The sequence below is a fragment of the Neurospora hispaniola genome (genome assembly GCF_033458365.1).
Source record: "Neurospora hispaniola strain FGSC 10403 chromosome Unknown B0T23scaffold_6, whole genome shotgun sequence".
In the NCBI taxonomy this organism is placed as follows: Eukaryota; Fungi; Ascomycota; class Sordariomycetes; order Sordariales; family Sordariaceae; genus Neurospora; species Neurospora hispaniola.
In genome coordinates, this window is record NW_026944411.1 from 1,708,590 (window position 1) to 1,726,726 (window position 18,137).

General features: G+C 51.6%; 5 protein-coding genes across 5 annotated transcripts; 2 read left to right on the top strand and 3 right to left on the bottom strand.

Annotated features, from left to right (window-relative positions):
* The first annotated feature begins 1,119 nt into the window (after positions 1 to 1,119).
* On the top strand, positions 1,120 to 5,558 carry B0T23DRAFT_193537 (uncharacterized protein). Its single transcript, XM_062833255.1, has 3 exons — positions 1,120 to 3,625; positions 3,703 to 4,085; positions 4,152 to 5,558. The coding sequence occupies exons 1-3, from the start codon at positions 1,537 to 1,539 to the stop codon at positions 5,394 to 5,396; spliced, it is 3,717 nt and encodes a 1,238-aa protein (XP_062690828.1). The 5' UTR covers positions 1,120 to 1,536; the 3' UTR covers positions 5,397 to 5,558.
* A 4,068-nt stretch (positions 5,559 to 9,626) lies between these two features.
* On the bottom strand, positions 9,627 to 9,915 carry B0T23DRAFT_406383 (uncharacterized protein; the record flags this gene model as incomplete). The annotated part of the gene is made up of 2 exons (XM_062839107.1): positions 9,627 to 9,743; positions 9,808 to 9,915. 2 exons carry the CDS (start codon positions 9,913 to 9,915, stop codon positions 9,627 to 9,629), a joined length of 225 nt encoding a protein of 74 aa, XP_062690829.1.
* A 943-nt stretch (positions 9,916 to 10,858) lies between these two features.
* On the bottom strand, positions 10,859 to 12,029 carry B0T23DRAFT_397681 (uncharacterized protein; the record flags this gene model as incomplete). Its single annotated transcript, XM_062838308.1, has 5 exons — positions 10,859 to 10,955; positions 11,078 to 11,102; positions 11,236 to 11,331; positions 11,446 to 11,638; positions 11,976 to 12,029. The coding sequence occupies 5 exons, from the start codon at positions 12,027 to 12,029 to the stop codon at positions 10,859 to 10,861; spliced, it is 465 nt and encodes a 154-aa protein (XP_062690830.1).
* Positions 12,030 to 14,011: 1,982 nt separating this feature from the next.
* B0T23DRAFT_320390 (uncharacterized protein) lies at positions 14,012 to 14,839 on the bottom strand (the record flags this gene model as incomplete). Its single annotated transcript, XM_062835167.1, has 5 exons — positions 14,012 to 14,128; positions 14,228 to 14,240; positions 14,311 to 14,362; positions 14,408 to 14,567; positions 14,699 to 14,839. The coding sequence occupies 5 exons, from the start codon at positions 14,837 to 14,839 to the stop codon at positions 14,012 to 14,014; spliced, it is 483 nt and encodes a 160-aa protein (XP_062690831.1).
* A 296-nt stretch (positions 14,840 to 15,135) lies between these two features.
* Positions 15,136 to 16,807, top strand: B0T23DRAFT_193616 (DHHC palmitoyltransferase-domain-containing protein). The gene is made up of 2 exons (XM_062833256.1): positions 15,136 to 15,772; positions 15,833 to 16,807. The coding sequence occupies exons 1-2, from the start codon at positions 15,391 to 15,393 to the stop codon at positions 16,573 to 16,575; spliced, it is 1,125 nt and encodes a 374-aa protein (XP_062690832.1). The 5' UTR covers positions 15,136 to 15,390; the 3' UTR covers positions 16,576 to 16,807.
* Positions 16,808 to 18,137: the final 1,330 nt, after the last annotated feature.

An 18,137-nucleotide genomic window follows, 5' to 3' on the forward strand; every position in this document is an offset into this window, starting at 1 on the left:
CATGTAATCCTCGGGTGGCACCAAAATGCCTGCAGTCGAGTATACCGGCAGTCAGTTCAGCCTGTCGTAGGAAGCTGTGGTATTCACAAAGCAGGCAAGGGGTGAATATGGCTGTGGACTTGGCCGTGAATGACGACGAGGTAATGGTCGCTTTGCGGGATGGTGGGCTTTCAAGTGATGACCACGAGCCGGTCTGGATGATGACCCGTGAGATGCTCCAAGGCTCCGAACCTTGGTCTGTCGTAACGGCAGGTGCATCAAGCCATCTCTTGTTCTCACGAAAAAGGTGGAAAGGAGTGTTGGGAGTACTGTGCATGGTTTGGAGCGGGCCGTTGTCCAAACACTCGCTCATAGCTTACTACAGCTTGGGGTTAAGAGCCCCCAGCCCAGCATCCCCAGTCTCAAATAAATATCTTTTGTCGGTCCCAACCAACGTCCCCTTTCCCTCTCGCAACCCGTGCAACCGCCATTTCCACTCCCTCACGCCATCACACATTCTCGGTGCGCACACAACCACTCGACCACATCGGTCCATCCGTCGACCAGAGTCCAGCCAGGTCTCAATCCAGGCACGCCCAGAGTATCAAGGAATATCCATCTGCGTCGCTGCTGTCTGCTTCCGCATTTGCCCGCGCCCCCCTTTCGAGTGTCTTGTCAGCTATCTGGCTGGAACCTGGACTTTGCAGCTTTCTGGTGAGTGACCAACTACCCCTGGCCTTCTCAGGCTCTCACACGTTCCCAATCCTTCCTCTTTCTCCTCCTCCACTCGACTTGCCTTTTTCGCGCTCGCTACCACTCCGGGTCTCGCTCCGCGTGTCCGTTCGCGCCTCATCCTTTCGCTCAGCCTTTTCACCCCTTCACTTGATTCCGTCTCCGTCAACCCCCCTCCTTGCCTTTTCTGCCGGTTGGGAATGCAATTGTCAATAACATAACCTATCAAGCGACATCTCTCTATATACTCTGCACCACTTACTTGCATCCACACACCCCCCAGCACTATCGAGATATCTACCATTTACACTGCAGCTTTTTTCCATGCCCCATTGCCGTCTTCAAATTTTCCCACGTCAACAACAACAACCGGCAACACGACCGCTAACCGCCATTGCATCCTTGGCTTAACCCGCAGATCTTTCTTCAGCGACACATCACATTCTCGGTTCTTCTGTCCATCCGAACCTACTACCTATGCACCAGTTGGACCGTTCGTTTCTCTTGCCCGTCTGTTGCTTGTCTTTCGAAACCGCCTCCCTCCGAAACCCACAGTGAAAAGACAGCCATTGCACCGCGTCGGCTTGTGATCCTGCATCTGCGCCAGTTGGTTGACCTTTTGCTGCGTGGGCCTCCCTCGCCGTTGGGCCAAGCAATCTCACCGTGGAGCCGGTCGAGTTTGCCACGCGCCCGCCGCGCTCCGCATCTCCAACCACTACCACTTCCGGAAAACAGTAGCGTCCGGTAACTTTTTCTGTTACTATCTAACCCGGCAGCCCAAGGCTCACTCACTTGGCGCGTTGGTCGCCTCGCGAAACCGCGGCAATGGCGGCAATTGTGGCAATCGCTGAGCTGGCTCGGGGGCTTCTCAGTTCAGACTCGAGCTTCGTGAGCGCCGTGAGCGCGCCTACCGATGCGTCCATGGATGCGTCTTCAAATGCGCCGGTGTCGTTGTCCTCGACACCGCCAACCACGGTCTCGCCGGATAACATGTCGCAGATCTCTGATGCAGATGTTAGTGGCAAACCAGATATCGTTTCCCTACCCAGTCTAGAGAGTGCCATCCCTTTGCTAGAGAACGAACAGCAAAACCAAGCTCGCCAACAGTTGCAACAAGAACAACAAGGGGCTGGCCAGGGGATAACAGAGCTCCAACCAGATGCCATTGTTGTGGTTCCCCAACCGCCTGCGGACCCCTCATTGCCCGCTCAACAGCCTGTCCCCGACACAACAGGTCGATTTCCGCGCCGTGCACGAGGCAACAACGCCCCAGTATACAACCTCGCGAGATTGACCGGCACCTATGTGCATGGCAAACGCGCCTCGAAAGGTGACATTGTTCTCCAGAAGAAGCGGAAACCGAAAGGTAGAAAACTACAGGCTCTACTGGCCCAACAGGCTCTCGAAGCTGAGCAAGCCGCTCAACTGGCCGCTCAGGGCGGAACTCCAGCAAACCCTGCCGCAGACGTACCATCCATTCAACCAGCAACCCAGGAAACCGACAAGCCCGATTCGAACGCGCCCGCCGACACGCTCACCATCCCGCCCGTCCACGCGCCCGCAGCCCCCGAGCCCACATTTCCCGAATCCGCAGCTAGTCCCGACAAAAACGGCGCCGCTGAAGCACCCGACGCCCCAGCCGAGGAAAATCGCGTGGATCATGAGAGTCTCGACGCGTCGGTGCATGAAGCGCCGCTTGAACTTTCCACAAACACGGCCGAACTGAGCTCGACGACAAAAGCCGATACCGCACAAGACACAAACCTCGACACCTGCGGCGCGCTGATTCCCGCCCTGCCAGTCGATGTTCCCGACGATATCCCCGCGATCGCCCCGAGCGCAACCAGAAAGCCTGACACAAGGGGAGCCAAGGCAACCGAGAAGGACGTAGTCAAGAGGCCCGTCGGGAGACCCAAGAAACACACGGTGACAAACATAGGCAAAGCAGCCAGGACAGCCCTCGTCGAAACAGCCGAGCCGGCCACTGCCGAAAAAGTTGGGACGAACACTGTCGATGAAGCCGTAACAAGCTCCCCCAAAGAAGCCGTACCCAACGTCGAGAAGGAAGCCGAACGCGGCATCGAAAAAGAAGCGGAACCAAGCGGCACCGAAGATATACAAACAGGTGCATGGGAAGATGTTCCAGCAGAAACAACTGGAGATGTACACACGAGCACAGCCAGCCAAGTCAAAGCAGTCAAAGCGAAGGGTATCAAAACAACGAGAGGCAAGGCAACGAAAGCTGAAACGATCAAAGCCTCGGCTCTAGTCCCTGCCACGCGCAGAGCGACGCGTCATTCGGGCGTGCCCGTTGAAGACCCTATTTTGCCATTGATCACACCGGCATCGGGCAAAAAAGCCAAGACAGCTGAGCCTGCTCTATCTCGTGTCCCACGCGAGCTAAAACGCCTGCGAGATACTAACGAATTCGTTGGTATCGACACGCGTCCGATTCGATACTCTGTATGGAGCAACGGAAAGTATGTCAACGTAACTGAGGAGAAGGAGCCCACTGCACCAGCAAAGAAGAAGGTCAAGGTCGACAGCAGCACAGCTACAGTGCGCGAAGATAGGAAGGATAAGACGGTGGAACCAGAGGCTCCGAGGAACACCGACTCTTCTCGTCCAGCTGTCAAGCAAAAGCGCGTCAAGAAGTGGCTTAATAAGGGTCTCTACGCTGGCCAGCAAGCGCCCGAGGACGTTACCAAAAGCCTCACTACGCAAGAGAGGAAGAGGCTCTTGAATATCCCAGAACTCGCGAAGAGTGGCCCGCCGAACAAGGTCCTTCCACTGCCAATTTTCAATGGATTGCGGCTGCTCATCGCAGGTCGTGATTTCAAGCTGCCGTTTGATGTCTGCCACCCATTGCCTCCCGGACAGCCCAAGCCCGCCGCATACCGCACCATGACAAAAAGTGAGTATCTTATGAGACGAGAACGTCTGATTGCGATTTGAGTATTTGATAGCTAACCTATATGTGCTATTTTCTAGACCGTTTTATTGGCCAGGCCGCGGCGATATGGAAGAAGACCCCTCACTTCGAGGATTTTGCGTCCAAGTGTGTATGTACGCCTGAAGACGGATGCGCACAAGACTGCCAGAATCGTGTTATGCTGTACGAGTGCGATGATACCAACTGCAACGTCGGCAAGGAGTTCTGCCAAAACCGGGCTTTCCAGATGCTCACGGAAAGAACCAAGAAAGGAGGTCGTTACCGCATAGGTGTTGAGGTCTTCAAGACCGAAGACAGAGGATATGGTGTGCGTAGCAACCGCTGCTTTGAACCGCATCAGATCATTATGGAGTACACGGGCGAGATCATCACCGACGAGGAGTGTGAACGTCGAATGAATGAGGAGTACAAGAACAACGAGGTGAGTTTTCCCCGGGATTGTTCTGTCATTGCCCCGCAAAGCTCTTATCACTGACATTCATCATAGTGCTACTATCTCATGTCATTCGACCAAAACATGATTATTGACGCAACCACCGGTAGTATCGCGCGGTTCGTCAATCATTCATGCTCCCCTAATTGTCGCATGATCAAATGGATCGTCTCTGGGCAGCCGAGAATGGCGCTTTTTGCGGGTGACCGCCCCATTCAAACCGGCGAGGAGCTAACGTACGACTACAACTTTGACCCCTTCTCCGCTAAGAACGTGCAGAAGTGTTTGTGCGGTGCGCCCAACTGTCGAGGTGTCCTTGGGCCCAAACCTAAGGAAGTGAAGCCGCCCAAGCCTCCGAAGGCAGAGGTCAAAGGCAAGAAAAAGGCTGCTAAAAGGAAGCTCCAAGAGCTCCTAGCCAACGGGATAGAGAATGTTGTAGAGGGCGAGGGGAGGTCACCCAAGAAATTGAAGGTGGGTAACGCCCAAGCCGGCAAAGCGACCGAAGATACAGCAAAGGGAGCTCCAACATTCGTGTCGCGAAAGGTCTCCAAGGTGTCCGTCAGCGCCAAGTCCAAGGTTGCTTCGGCGAAGACCACCAAGACGTTCACTCGGAAAGTCAGCATTGCGACGACGAGAGTTGTCAAATCCTATTCCAAGAAGGGCGCCGCCGCGAAGAGCAAGACGATCACGCTGAAAGCTCCGTCAAAGGGTTCCAGCTTGACCATAGTCGCAGCTGATGCAGCCGGCTCTATCACAGCGGCAGGAACGGCGGGGGCTGAAGAGGAGGTAGGAAACAAAGCTTCCAAGACAGCCAGGGTAACTCCCAAGAATACGCCCAGGGCAAAGAAGATGGCGGACGCTGTCCAAAACACTCCTACCATTGCAGGGGGCGACGACGGCTCGATTTTTGATGTACCATCATCTTCTTCTGCAAGGAAACGCGCCCCCTCTTGGAAAGTGCGCGACTCGGGCGTAAAAAACGTATCATCCCTCTTCAGAAAAGCCAGGAAATCACCTGTCAAGATCAAGGATACTGCCGATCCGGCGGCCAAGTCTACGGCAGCCACCACCAAGATCGTGAAACCGCGCAAGGCTAGCGTGAAGGGGAAGGTCACAAGACCGGGCAAGGCGATGCCAAAGCTGACCGTTGCTAAGAAGACGGGCAAGTCCGTGGCCAAGCCTGCGACATCAAAGTCTGGCAAGGGATCTGTCAGCACTAAGGGTGCGACCAAGATTCGCCTCGTTAGTAAGGCGGCTGATGGCCAGGATGAAAATGCCGCTCCGGAATTGGTCGAGTAAAGGGAACTAGGCTGGGCAGTTCGTACACTGTTCTTTGATCGGGATGTGTTGTAACGGGCACTCGATGTCATTGGAGGACGGCGTGTAAGATTCAGAGACATTTCAGGCTTTGGGGAGTGTGGCTAAAGATACAGGAGTTGTGAGTTTGGCTTGGTTACTTGGCTCTGATGTCCTTTTTGTGGTATCTTATGGACGTGTGGTGTCTTTTGGTCCTTGTAGTCATAAAACGGGCGTTTGGCTTTTACATGATTCGTTCATCTTTTTTTTCCCCTTCTCCTCCCGGCGTCACTTGGTTGCATGTAGTTTCTAGCTCCCTCATTCAGGCTAGGAGGTGTTGATTTGCATCTGGAAATACAATGAGCTGGAATTCACGCTGACTGGGAAGGAAGAAGCGGGCTCATCATTGGTTCGAGAATTCTTACAACAACCTAGCATGAGGAACCAACTCAGGCAGAAATCAACAGCGGGTTTTCTTGATGCCAAGGACGTTCCGCCTTTCTTCCTTTCTTCGGAAATGATGATCATGTTGTACTTACACTTCTGCTGTTCAGAGGGTATGCCATGACGTCGATCTCCCGCACCTCTCAATATTCAACTCCGCGGCCTCCTTAGGCGCAGTTCAGTACTGCGACCTCCCTATACATCAAATAGTATAGTGTTCCCGTAACGTACTCGGGAAGTCTAACGTAGTCAATGGTACAAAACACCACTCAGCCCGCAAGCCTTGCGTACCTCGCAAGGTCAACGGGCGGTTTAGGGGAGACTGCCAAAGGATGTATGTTGCAAAGTTCGGTATCAGTATTCAACATGCAGATCGTGAGAATTTACCTTTTCCATCAAAGATCATGGTAATCGGCCGGGAAGAAGTGGGAATTTTTGGTAGCTTGATATCGTCTGCTTTCAAAGCCTATTCTTTTCAGTCATGGAAATTTCGAATCACAATTTTGCTGTATAGAACCTCAACAGATCCCACAGCGCTACTGGCTGCGGTTTGCGCTACACTAGGTAATCATTACACAAAAATACCGGGCTTCGGTGAGTGTGGATTGTCAGGGCCCGATGGCCACTAAGACGGCAGCGTAAATTTTCCACGCCTTCTCCTTTTTTTCGATTCTTCTGTGGAAGTGGAAATTCGGAACCTCACCGACGCTGGAGTGGGGCTCTCGCTTCTGCCCGCAACCCCACCTGATTCAAGCAACCAATAGTGTCGGGAACAATGGGACTGATGACAGCAAAGTGGGAATAGGCCGGATCCACCCAGTGTCCACTCTGCTCCTCATCAGGTCCTGATCCCGTCACGGTCAAGACGGGACGGGTACGTCTCCACAAGAATGATGGAAAGGACCACATTGACTCCGCTGTACACGTGTGCCCGCTTTCCCATCTTGTCATCCCGCGTCTGCCATCGTAGAGACGGATGGCAAGGTTCAGTTTTAACCTTTGCAACGTCGTCTCCTGCATCATGGCACTTTGGCAATGTTGCGGCCAATAACATCACATGTCCGGACATGGCCGAATTCATCAGGCACGTTGGCACGTTGGTCCTATCAAGGTAGCTACCAGCCTCAGCTTGACAACCTGTGCTGAATCGATTTCTTTTCCATGAGCTTGCGCGGTATCTCTCCGCTCAGCCAACGGGCCGGAATGTGATTGGACACTCCCGATCCTATTACGTATCAACCACCACCTTCAGCTCATCCTCCCTCCCTTTCCTTTCCCTTCCTTCCCTTCCCCGCAAACCCTCGCAACCCCGCGCAGAAAGGCATGACAAGGCTTGAGCAAGGCTACTAATCAAATCCCACAGAACCTCCCCAGGGACCCCAACCCTCGCGCCTAATCCCCCCACACCTTCTCAGAATCAGGATCTCACCTCCAAATATGTAAACGCAACAGGATCAGCTTTCCGCTTTGGCAGTTCCTGGGGGAACATCATCTTCCTTGGCGTCAGAGTACGCTACGCTAGGCATCGTCATCCAAGCAGGGGTAGACATACCTCGGCGCCGCCGAAAACCGTGATTCCGGGACAGGGACAGAAGTATCGATAACCTCATTTGGTGTCGGGTAGACGATCGACTACCCTACTATATGTCACTGGATTTGGCCAGCCTCACGCACTGGCAGGTCAATCAGTCAGTTTCTATCTCACCTGGCCGGTTTCGTCGTTGTCGTCGTCGGCGTCGAAGGGCGTCAACAGTTCAACACCCGACCCGTCCGTCGGTCACCGCTACGCAGCAGCCATCGCCGCGCCTGTCACTATCACCAGCAAGGTTCGCCGGCATGAAGCCGGTGCCAAGAGATCAACAGACCCTTCCCTTACTGCTGCGCTACCTCAAAAAGTTGCCCAAGAGCAGCAAGTTGCACTAGGCAATAAGGCATCATGGTTTATCTTGTCCACTCCCATACCCCACCATGGACTTTTAACGAAACTCGGAAACCGAGAGGGTGGATGCGAGGCAGGCTGGAAAGAGGGAGTGTGAGGTGCTGCAGCGTAGGAATAGCCTCATCATACCGCACCTCAACAAGTGCCGTGAGGCTGGCGGCGTCGCACGCGCGGAACGCGGCAACGCGCCTAGTATTAATCCAAAAGCGGCTGTCATGGAGTAGGAACCAAAAGCACATTTTTGACATTGCCAGTCTTGGCAACATGCTCAACCCAACCCAATCCAATCCATGTTGAGCTGGAATTGGATCAATATGTGTGATTTGCATCGGTGGCAGCAGCGGTCCAGCAAATCAAGATCAACACAAGAAGAAAAGGCCAGAGAGAGTAAATCATCAAAGTGCGTACCTACCTACGTCTTTGGATAGTAGGGAAGTCACCCCTTTCAGACACAACAACAACAATAACGACAACAGCAAAAAAATTGACGGTACGGTACCTCTAGGTGGGGCCGTTGGGGAAGGTGAAAAATGTGTCTCATGCGCTCAGGAAACAAGCGCGGGGAGAGAGAGAGGGTGGTGTGCTGCGCCGCTATTCCATGTAACGGTGGGTTGTTAAAGTGAATTAGGCACGTCACCACTTATCCAAGGGAACGAATAACATAGGGCCGACTCCCTCTCTCTCTCTCTCTCTTCAGGTATGCCTATTCGCAGTTTCAGTCCATGAAGGATGTCTTTCGGATAAGGTGTTGCGTACCTCTAAGGGTCCAGGATGACCGACATAACGACCAGTAGTAATCTGCAGCCAAAATGCAATGTCCTGCATGCAGGTGTGATACCCCAAGCAACATGGCAGCGATGATGTGCTTGTAACACTTCTAACTATAGTGTGGATTGGCGCGCTAGCCAGTAGACAGACGAAGGTTGCAAAGGTAGGTGCTTCATGTGTAGTTCACACACACGGCATGAGTGTTGGTGATGCTCGTGGTGGTGGGTTGCAGCGACACTGTGACACATTTGTGCAGCAGTCCCTACCTAATGTGTCATTCTGGGTGAGCCGCGATGCACAACAGCAAAGTATGCATGTCATGTAAAAGGGTTGTTTCAGTCGCTTTGCAGGATGGAGATCCCGTAGCAATGTGGTTCTATAGGGGGGCTTACACTTGGATGCTGGGATGTAGCAAAGTTTCGAACTATCTATCTAAACTCGGTAAACAACTTGAGAGGAAACTAGCGTTGATGCCTGTTTACTTTTATTTGTTTTGATTTTTAAAGGGGCAGAGGAAGGGGGAGGGGGGAAGCTCCACAGGCCGGGGAAATCTAATTGACCTAGATCTCTGGGACTCTGATGATTGTAGGGACTACTAACCAGGGAGAATGCAATACTAGGGCTCCAAGTTCAGTTTAACCTATAAGAAATCACTGGGTTTCAGGAAGCTTTTAATGTGGGGTGTAGATCACAATGCATGTATAGTAACTTCAACCATCAGCGACGCTGTATTTACATTTGTATGACAGACTGAGTGAAACGATTGTAGATAACCAAAAGGCAGAATAGGCAGTTCCAACTCCTCGCTCTGAACTCGCTTTTTCGTGGGCCTGAGCCACCGTTTATCCATCCTTTTCCAGCATTGGTACTGTGATCCGGACCATTGAACTTCCTGAAAATCGCCCTCAGAGTCTCGCTCTGAGCCGTGTAAGAGAAAAAACAAAATAGAAGAACAAAACCCATATTCTAGCAGGTGGTGTAAAAGAGTGTTGCAACAGAAGCCCGTATCGTCATGTAATCCCTTCATATGACCTGTGACTCGTTGTACATGCCACAGTCATGCGCTCTTGAGCATCAGATCCTCATCTGCCGGGGTTATATTCGATGGTAGTGACCGTGCAAGATGAGCACCGTTTATGTTGGCAGTCGGGGCAATATTCATCGATTTGAATGTTAAGGGGCCCAAAGCGACAGTAGCTCTATATGAACAAGCTGTTAAAAGCCGGCGCTTCACAGACGGACGTACCAGGGACCACCACTTACACAATACCAGACGGTTTTGGTCTTTGAGCCAGATCCTCCAGCATTGCTGTGCTTGCCTTGAGAGGAGCTGAAGGTCTTGCTGGAAGAAGAAGTCGAGTGTCTGCCCATCTTGTCGACGTGTGATTGTTGAGTGAATGTGAAGGGGGGAAGCCAGTGTCTTGAAGGGAGTGGAGGTGAGAGGATCAGAATTTTGGGAAGACCACAGCGTGGACTGGCTTTGAACTTGGTAGAAGATGTTCCTAGAATGTCTTGAGAATTCACAGAGAGAACATCGAAGGGTGAGGATGATGATGATGAAAGCTATATGGGAATGGTGACTCGATAAAGGGAAGCCATAATGTATATTATATTCATGCATTGCCCACAAGAGTCGTAAATGGACAGGCACAAACACTCAGGTCTAAATCCCAAATGCCTTATTCTAACCTAAGCCATGGAATCCATTCAACCTCAGAGGCTTCAGGACCAGTCAACAAGTGACACTGGTACGCCTTGCGCTGTGGAATTTCCATGACGGCCATACCCACAGGACGATTGGGTGTTTGAGGATCGGATCTGGGAGCATAGTGCTCTCAGTGGTACAAAGACGACACCGACGGTCGTTGGCAGTGTAGTCCCGGTGAAGTGTCTCCACTCCTGGGCTCTGCCACTTGCTCAAGGCAAGGACTCATACTAACGAGCGGCCTATCCGTCATTCCATGGAAAACAGTTTGTTCGAATCCACCAGATTGGACAACCATTGGTGATCGTTGAGCCGTCGTTAGGCTTGCATGGAACAGTTCTCGGTCAGTGTACTGAAATCCCAGGCGAAGCAAAGGAAAGCAAAGTAGGGACGATTGTGTGCCGGCGTAGAACCCGTACACAACGAGCAACTGTAACAAATCCCGGTGGTAAGGTAAGAGATGCCGAGCCGACTTGCCCCAAAAAGTAAGGTATATTGGTACCTTCCAGGGTCCAGACTGCCGGTCTCGAGCGGAAATCCCTTCACGCCCGGATTTAGGTTCACTGAAGAGTAGGTAGACACCCTTTTGTTCTCGATATTCCTGCCGGCTCACTTGTCGGTGTTGCCGGCGTGGGGTCGGATTGACGTCGGCGGAAGTGATGTGATGGAGCTCTTGGCTTTGTAGTCGAAACAAAAGAAATAAAACCTGGTTTTATTCAGTCAAGGACGTTAATTAACTTTTTCTTGTCTGGGTAAGGGAAACCTCGGAGATGCAGACCTCTACCCCCACCCCCGTGACCGTGAGCGACGGCATGCGGCTCTGCATACCGACACGTGGGAAAGTACACTCGTACTGCATGTGTAGGTACATACCAAGTTGCAGCGTACTTCTTTTACTGCATTCAGCTTAGGTCTAGACCTTGCATACATGTGAATAATACCTCTATTTCAGAAACAGACTGAATACAATGCGGGACGTTACATACCTTGGCTCAGCTGTGTCAAAAGTTTCGTGCGGCCTTCCGTCATCCAGTCAAGGGCGCAAAGGCCCTGGCGGTGCCATAACATCTCGTTCGCCCTTTCTGCCTAAGTGAGTGCAGAATCTGCATTTTCCTCCAAGACTCTTCAACACTGCCACGACCTGGAGCTTCCCATCGCCCGCCATCCTTCTCTACGTCCGAGTCGTCCATGCTCACCGACCAAATCTCTCGATTTCATCATAACCCTGCCGTGCTCAATTTCGCGAATTGCTCGTTTCGCTTTTCCGTCGTCGGCAGATGACCGCCTGCAATACCCAACCCGCGCATGTAACCAGAAGGCAGTGCTGACCGGACCTGCTACCTGCCCAGACAGTGAGCCCGGCTCCAGCCGCAACCAGACTCCTTCCTGCTAATCATGATACCAGCCACAACCGCACACTTCTGCCTTACTTGAACGTTACTTCTCCCTCTCCCGCCCCTCACCCTTCAACCAGCGCTGCATCACGCCGACTCAATAGTGAGCGAGCAGAGGTACAAGTTGCGGCTCCGCGGGTGCCTCTGTGACTCTGCGGCTCCGTAGCGACAGAGATTCAGTTATTGGAGGATCAATCGACCGTAAAGAACATACCGGGATTAAAGACTGGCTACTGTAGCACCGACAAATGACACCCCATGTCTTCGGATGACTTTCAACTGCCTCATGGGAGCCATGCGGGCTGCCCACCATTTGAGTAAAAGAGGCATACATGCCCTCGCACTACCATGGAAGAACTGTCGTCTGTGACATTCTCGACGAACATTGTGGATAAGGCATATGCCGGCTAGGGCCTTGCCCTCAAATCGGATACCTCTTGTGTCATGGTCGGACTCGAATTGCGACAAGAAAAGATCAAGTGACCATAACGGACGTCGGCCCCGACACTTCGCCCGATTGAACAGGTCAGGCCGCGGTGATTGAGCGCATGTCGATGGTGCCTATTCGTTTGGTGTTGGACTTCACCACATGTCTCATTCTTTCTATGCTTATAAGCGGAAGGACACTTGATGAGAAAATAGTCTGCGAAGAGAACAAGGCAAACAAATCGTGAGTTTTATGCGACAAATAAAGGAGAAACTGACCACAACAGATAAATGGTTTCGTTTACCTTTTCGGTTGGTCCATACTCGCTGCTTCGGGTTGTGACCACAGATGATGAGTGGTTTCAATGACAGACTCTGGTTGAGGGCAAGAAGCTACCCCGATGAGAGAGCAGTTGTGGAAGGAAATGAGGAAGAGACGACAAGTAGTTGAGTTTCATACTTGCATCCTAAAGAATCCCTTAGCCACGACTTGAGACGGAAATTCAGCGCAGGCATAATTCCGTGTCATAGTAAACCGCTTCATGAACCAACTTACTTGTTGTCTTGACGAACAGTTCGACCGGACATTCAGGCCTGAAGTAAGATTACGGTATAATCAACGGGACGCAAGCAATACCAGCTCGGACTGGCTTCAGGTAAGCTGTTTCCTTCTGACTTTTCGTTTTTCGGCAAGATGACCCTGTTTGAGCCCTGAATGTGGCTACTAAGTCTTCTTAGCAGATGGTTCTCAATGGCAAGGTGAACAACTTACCTTGGAAGGTACAGTAAGAGTGGGAAAATACCGTCACCGTCACCCCTTACTCTATTAGATGTATGGCGGTGGGTGACTGTATTTCTTTTCATTATGACCTTAGTTCCTTTCTAGTAGCCGAGATTCTGCTGTCCCAAAGTTCACCGTTGATAATGACCCAACTCTCATTTTATACGTTATGAGGCTCTTTCTCAATTCGAGGCTCTGCGGAAAGCGCCTGGTTTCCATGTTGCCTCAGGCATAAGATCTCATGTTTTCTCTCATGATCTTAAGACAATCATATGGAGCCACTTACAAAACAGCCTAGAGCCGCAACTACTGCCCCCTTCAACACATGTTACCACATTCGGTAGCGCGGCGACCAAAGGGAATGTTGTCTGCTGAAACATGTCGAAGACAAGGCGCTCTCCTGGACCTCAGTGAGGGCCATAAAGAAAACATATGGCCGTTCCGTTCAACATCATAACCGACACTCGAAGGAATACCGAAATCTCGACAGGTAATGAGTAAGGCGTCAGCTCAAAGACCATATGGACTTTATCATGCCACAGGACTCTTGATAACCACTGGCTGGATGCTGCCTTGAAGAGTATACATTCGACGAATTTCACCGCTGGGTTGCGATGACTCTCGGCAGATTCCCTGGTGAATTCGGTAACAACACGGAGCCGCGCGTCCTGCGGGAGTCTAATGGTTATATGATAAACAGAAGCCTCGACACCTTGTCCAGATTGCCCAGTGCTATAACGTTGGATTGGCCTTTCAAGACGAACGGATGGTCCGTGTTCTCACGTTTCCTCCCGTTGGTCATCAGAACTAAAACTAGTTTTGCCAAAATGTTTGGTCAAGAAATTGTTAACTGTCTTCATCGCTTTAGCCGAGTTACTATTCTCAATGAATGATTACAAACCACTACTCTTGCCAAGCCGAGCCCGAACTCATTGAGTGGATTCGGGATGTTGGCTAAACTTGGTTATCTTCGACCATTAGGGCCAAACGCATGTTACCTTCAAAGGTCTTGAATAGAGCTTCAACTTTACAAGCCGTCTAAACACCAACTTAACACCTGTATCCACTTATGTCGAGGATTTGGGTTGCTGTTGTGAGCCAACCTCCTAAATTGTTTTTAACCTAAGACATACCACCCGTAACAGTTGGTGTCTGCCTACGCTAAGGCCCAGGCAGAACCAACAGCCACGATGCCTTGTAGATGCCAATTTTGCAATTGGGCCATGGCAGCTCTTTACTCCCATTATTTGGTGCGTTGATATTGGCCGAAATGCTTAACTGTAAACGGCACTTCAGTTGTTGTTCCATGAGCATGCCGGGCGTTGTTACGCTAATTACCACCGTTATCCCTTGGACTCGCTCAATGGATCAGTGAACACTAAGAACTGAACTCGGATTTGTGATTCTGTGAATCTCAAGAGTATTTCCTATCCGTTTTCTTCAACATGAAGTAAACCTACCTAGTCGTTTCTGACATGAAGTGGAAGGTCATGCTCGCTGTAGGTGATGGCGCTGAAGGTAAGTAATACATAGAGGTATGTAGGTACCTTAACTTACCATTTCCGGTTTGGGCCCCCAGTGCCCTCAATCTGCGACCAACGGTGTGGGTCCCCGGCTCTTGCGCAGGCACTGGACGCGCCCCTACGGGGCTGATCTCCCCGCTGCTGCCAGGGGCCAGGGCAGGTTTCCAACCGGTTCCCAGATGTGCGTTGAAAGACTGGATGATCCAATGTCTTGCATTGTCCAACCGAAGCAAACCTCCGATCTAAATTATGGCATTTCATCTTTGAGCGCATCCTTGGACGCCGTCGCAAGAACTGTCCAGACCAACGGCGGCGACCAACATACGGCGTCGCAACTAAACGCTGCGGTCCCCTCCGAACGACAGCGATTCTCATATGAGCAGGCGGTATTCCACTTGCCTCCTGAAATCTCGCCCTCCGTCCGCTTTCTGTCATCCCGCGCCAACTCCTCCTGCCGACCGACCATTGCGATTGACACCTTTCATTCCATATCATCAGCAGCCTGATGTACTACTTAGCCTGCGTATAAGCGAATAAACGCCCCAACCCGTACCTCGTTCGTCCGAAGCGCCACCGACGACCCTGATCGCCGACTTTCGACCCGTATATCCCATTGCGCTACGACAACACCACATTCCATGCCTCGAGGGTTGGGGACGAAATGAGTTCCGTTCGAGCGCGCCGGTCCGAGACGAGATGGGTGACGCGATTTATGCCTGTTTTTCTAGCCGTCTGTTTCGGTCTGACAACATACACCACGGCCAAGAGAGTCTGCGGTACGTCCCTGGTTGTTTTCCCCAATCTCCAACTTCCACTTCAACAACTGCTCTCTGTCCCCGCGTGATGTCACCCAGCATGTTCCCTCCCCGACAGATGTGGAGCTCCTGCAAGTCCGTCTGACGCGGAGCTTTTCCACTGACCTGGAACCCTTTCACAGTGGATCACTTCCTCCATAGGCGTCAACAACCCAGCGCTGCGATCGCATTCCTCGTCTTCTACCTCGTCACTTTCACGTTCATGCTCTTGACCTATATACGATTATTCCTGGTTATTCAACTAAATCCCGGCGTTGTTCCCCTCGGGCAGCGAGCGATATGGCGGTTGGAAAAAGAAGAAAAAGAGAAACCAAGTTGGCGACGGCACAAGCATAAACAGACCGGCGATATAGAGGCCAACGCCTACAGTAATGTCGGACCAGACGATGACCCTGATAGCCCTGGGCTCGAGTCCTTTTACAGCAAAGACGTTTTTATCTGCGAATCAGACGGAAAGCCGCGATGGTGTCACAGTTGTTGCACCTGGAAGCCAGACAGGGCGCATCACTGCAGTGAAATCGACCGATGCGTCAAGAAGATGGATCACTATTGCCCGTGGGTTGGGGGAATTGTGGGTGAGACGTGTAAGTGGAAAGAAATCATCGATACATCTGATGGCGGACTCGGCTAATCCTGGTGCGCAGCTTTCAAGTACTTCATCCAGTTCACGTTTTACGCATCGCTTTGCTCCATAGTAGTTATCACTGCTTGCGCTGTTTGCACGAGACAACGAATTTATACCGGTCACGGCCTTGATGGTTTTGTGGTCGCCATTTTGGCTTTATCCGGTCTTCTGGGATTTTTTGCCGTAACCATGTTCATCACTTCCGCGCGATATGCGCTGCAGAACATGACAAACATCGACTACCTCAAGTCCAAAAACTTCGTACATAACCTCGCCATTCGGGTCCCGAGAGGCATCCAATCTTGTGAAAAGTACAAAGTCGTCACATATCCGATATCGAAATCCGGAGACTTGGCCACTCCGTTACCTGGAGACGTCGGTGCAAGAGGCGTGGCCAATGAGAGGGATATGCTCGCAACACGCACCTTTGCTGTCGTGAAAACCGAGCTGGGCGAGAACCCGTGGGATCTAGGCTTCTATCGAAACTGGAAATCCGTCATGGGCAACAACATCATTGACTGGCTACTGCCTCTCAAGGACTCACCTTGCGCAACGTACGAGAACAACGAGAGCTTCTACGAAATGGGCCCCATATATCTGCGAGTGCGAGAAAGGTTTAGGCTTCCGCACCTAACCGACGACGAGAAGGGGTTTACCACATCGAAGAAGGAGTTGTCGTCGAAATCACAGGCCAAGGAGAGGAAACAAAAGAAGCAGGAGCAGGGATCACAGGACCGGGCCCATGGGTCGGCGAACTTGTGATCAACTTCAACTTATTAATCTAGATACCCCCTTCCATTTGTCTATGCTCTCTGTTTACCATACTATTTTGGTTTCTGGACTTTTGCCGGCGCTCAGCGAAGGGCCCGGCTGTCATGTTTCTTTTACTTTTGATTAGATACTTTAATGCTGGCTTACGGTCGGCACTTATGTGTGGTGTCGAACTGCTATTTCTCCGGGTATGAGCAGGTAGTGTTTCGAGGCTCTTTCTTCCTTTCACCAACGAAGTCAGGTACTATTTCTATACAACTTCCCAGCATATTCCCCTTTACGGTAACCTCTGCAGTGACTTCACCCTCTCCATCCGCACGAATCATTTTTTTTCTAGCCGGCCGAGCACAGTCCTTGTTACTACCCATATCATGAAAAGTGGAAGTTCGCTAGCGTTGAACGTAAAGGTCAGAAGCATGGCGCTTGTTGCAATTGCAGTCATGCAGTGCCGCTGCTTAATTCCTACCCAACCGACTCCAATATGGTAAGCCCTGCGTACTTGATCTCAATAGCGTGATGCAACTCCAGTGGAACTCTGAGAGACCAACGTGGACTGACAGGATGTGGACGGAACCGAAGGAAATCCGAGTGCAATCTAGAGGACGAGTGATAACCGATGATAACAGAAAATGATGCATCGTGCGAACTGGTAGTATCGTAGGGTTCATGGCATCGTATACCCCTCACGTGTGGAAAATATGGTAACTCAGTATGTATGCAGGTGGTGAGTCGTCATTTGGGTTCAAGTTCCCGATTCTCAGGTTGCGTGAAGAGTATCAGAGATCATTTGTCTGTAGTATCTCGTTCGTTCTTTCTCTAGGGCAGGACTAACGTCGCTCATCGAACGTGTGATGGACCATACGCATGTGCTTGTAGACGATTGTATGTTCAAAGCACGTACTTCTAGCCGCGACTTCGGCACAATATCACTGGTTGAGATCCCTGTCGTCGTGATGCCGTGAGGTGGTGTTGATGCGTGATGGTAGCCCAGGACTTCGAGTTTTCCAAGACTAGAGCAGTCGGCAAGGTGCCTAGGTATCCCCGCGCGCAAGTCCCTACACTACATTACGTAGATATCTTGAACGCAACATCGATAGGATCCGTTCATGTAACCCCCCTCCCTCCCTGCCCCCGCCCGCGCCTTACTAGGCGATGTAGGCATTGGCGTGTTTGGGCAGAATACGGGCTGTATTGTGGACCGTTCTGCCACATCAACTTCAGGTCAGGTGTACATGTCTAGTGTATCTCGCATATGCGGGAAGGGGCCCTTTTGGACTGAAGGGTTGGGCTAAAACGCGGGATGACTTCGCGGCTCTGCATTTCATTTCGATGATCATTTACCACCTCCAGAGGTAGCTAACTGGAGTTGGCACAGCAGAGTCGTGACCTGCAGGGTGGGACTCCCGCACGTGGGGATCTCATCACTGATAGGCGCGGATGTATCTATCGAGTTACCCGCTGTGGGGGACCTCCCGGCTCGAACTTCCTCCGATCCTGTCAGCTTCCAAACAGTTTCCACAGGGCAGTCTGGACACTGGACTACGCGGCGATTC

Bases quoted from the DNA above. Each gene is read 5' to 3' on its own strand.
- B0T23DRAFT_193537 (XM_062833255.1), top strand. From the start codon at position 1,537: ATGGCGGCAATTGTGGCAATCGCTGAGCTGGCTCGGGGGCTTCTCAGT. The intron at 3,626-3,702 runs GTGAGTATCTTA...GCTATTTTCTAG, and splicing joins ATACCGCACCATGACAAAAA to ACCGTTTTATTGGCCAGGCC. The intron at 4,086-4,151 runs GTGAGTTTTCCC...CATTCATCATAG, and splicing joins AGGAGTACAAGAACAACGAG to TGCTACTATCTCATGTCATT.
- B0T23DRAFT_193616 (XM_062833256.1), top strand. From the start codon at position 15,391: ATGCTCTTGACCTATATACGATTATTCCTGGTTATTCAACTAAATCCC. The intron at 15,773-15,832 runs GTAAGTGGAAAG...CCTGGTGCGCAG, and splicing joins GGGAATTGTGGGTGAGACGT to CTTTCAAGTACTTCATCCAG.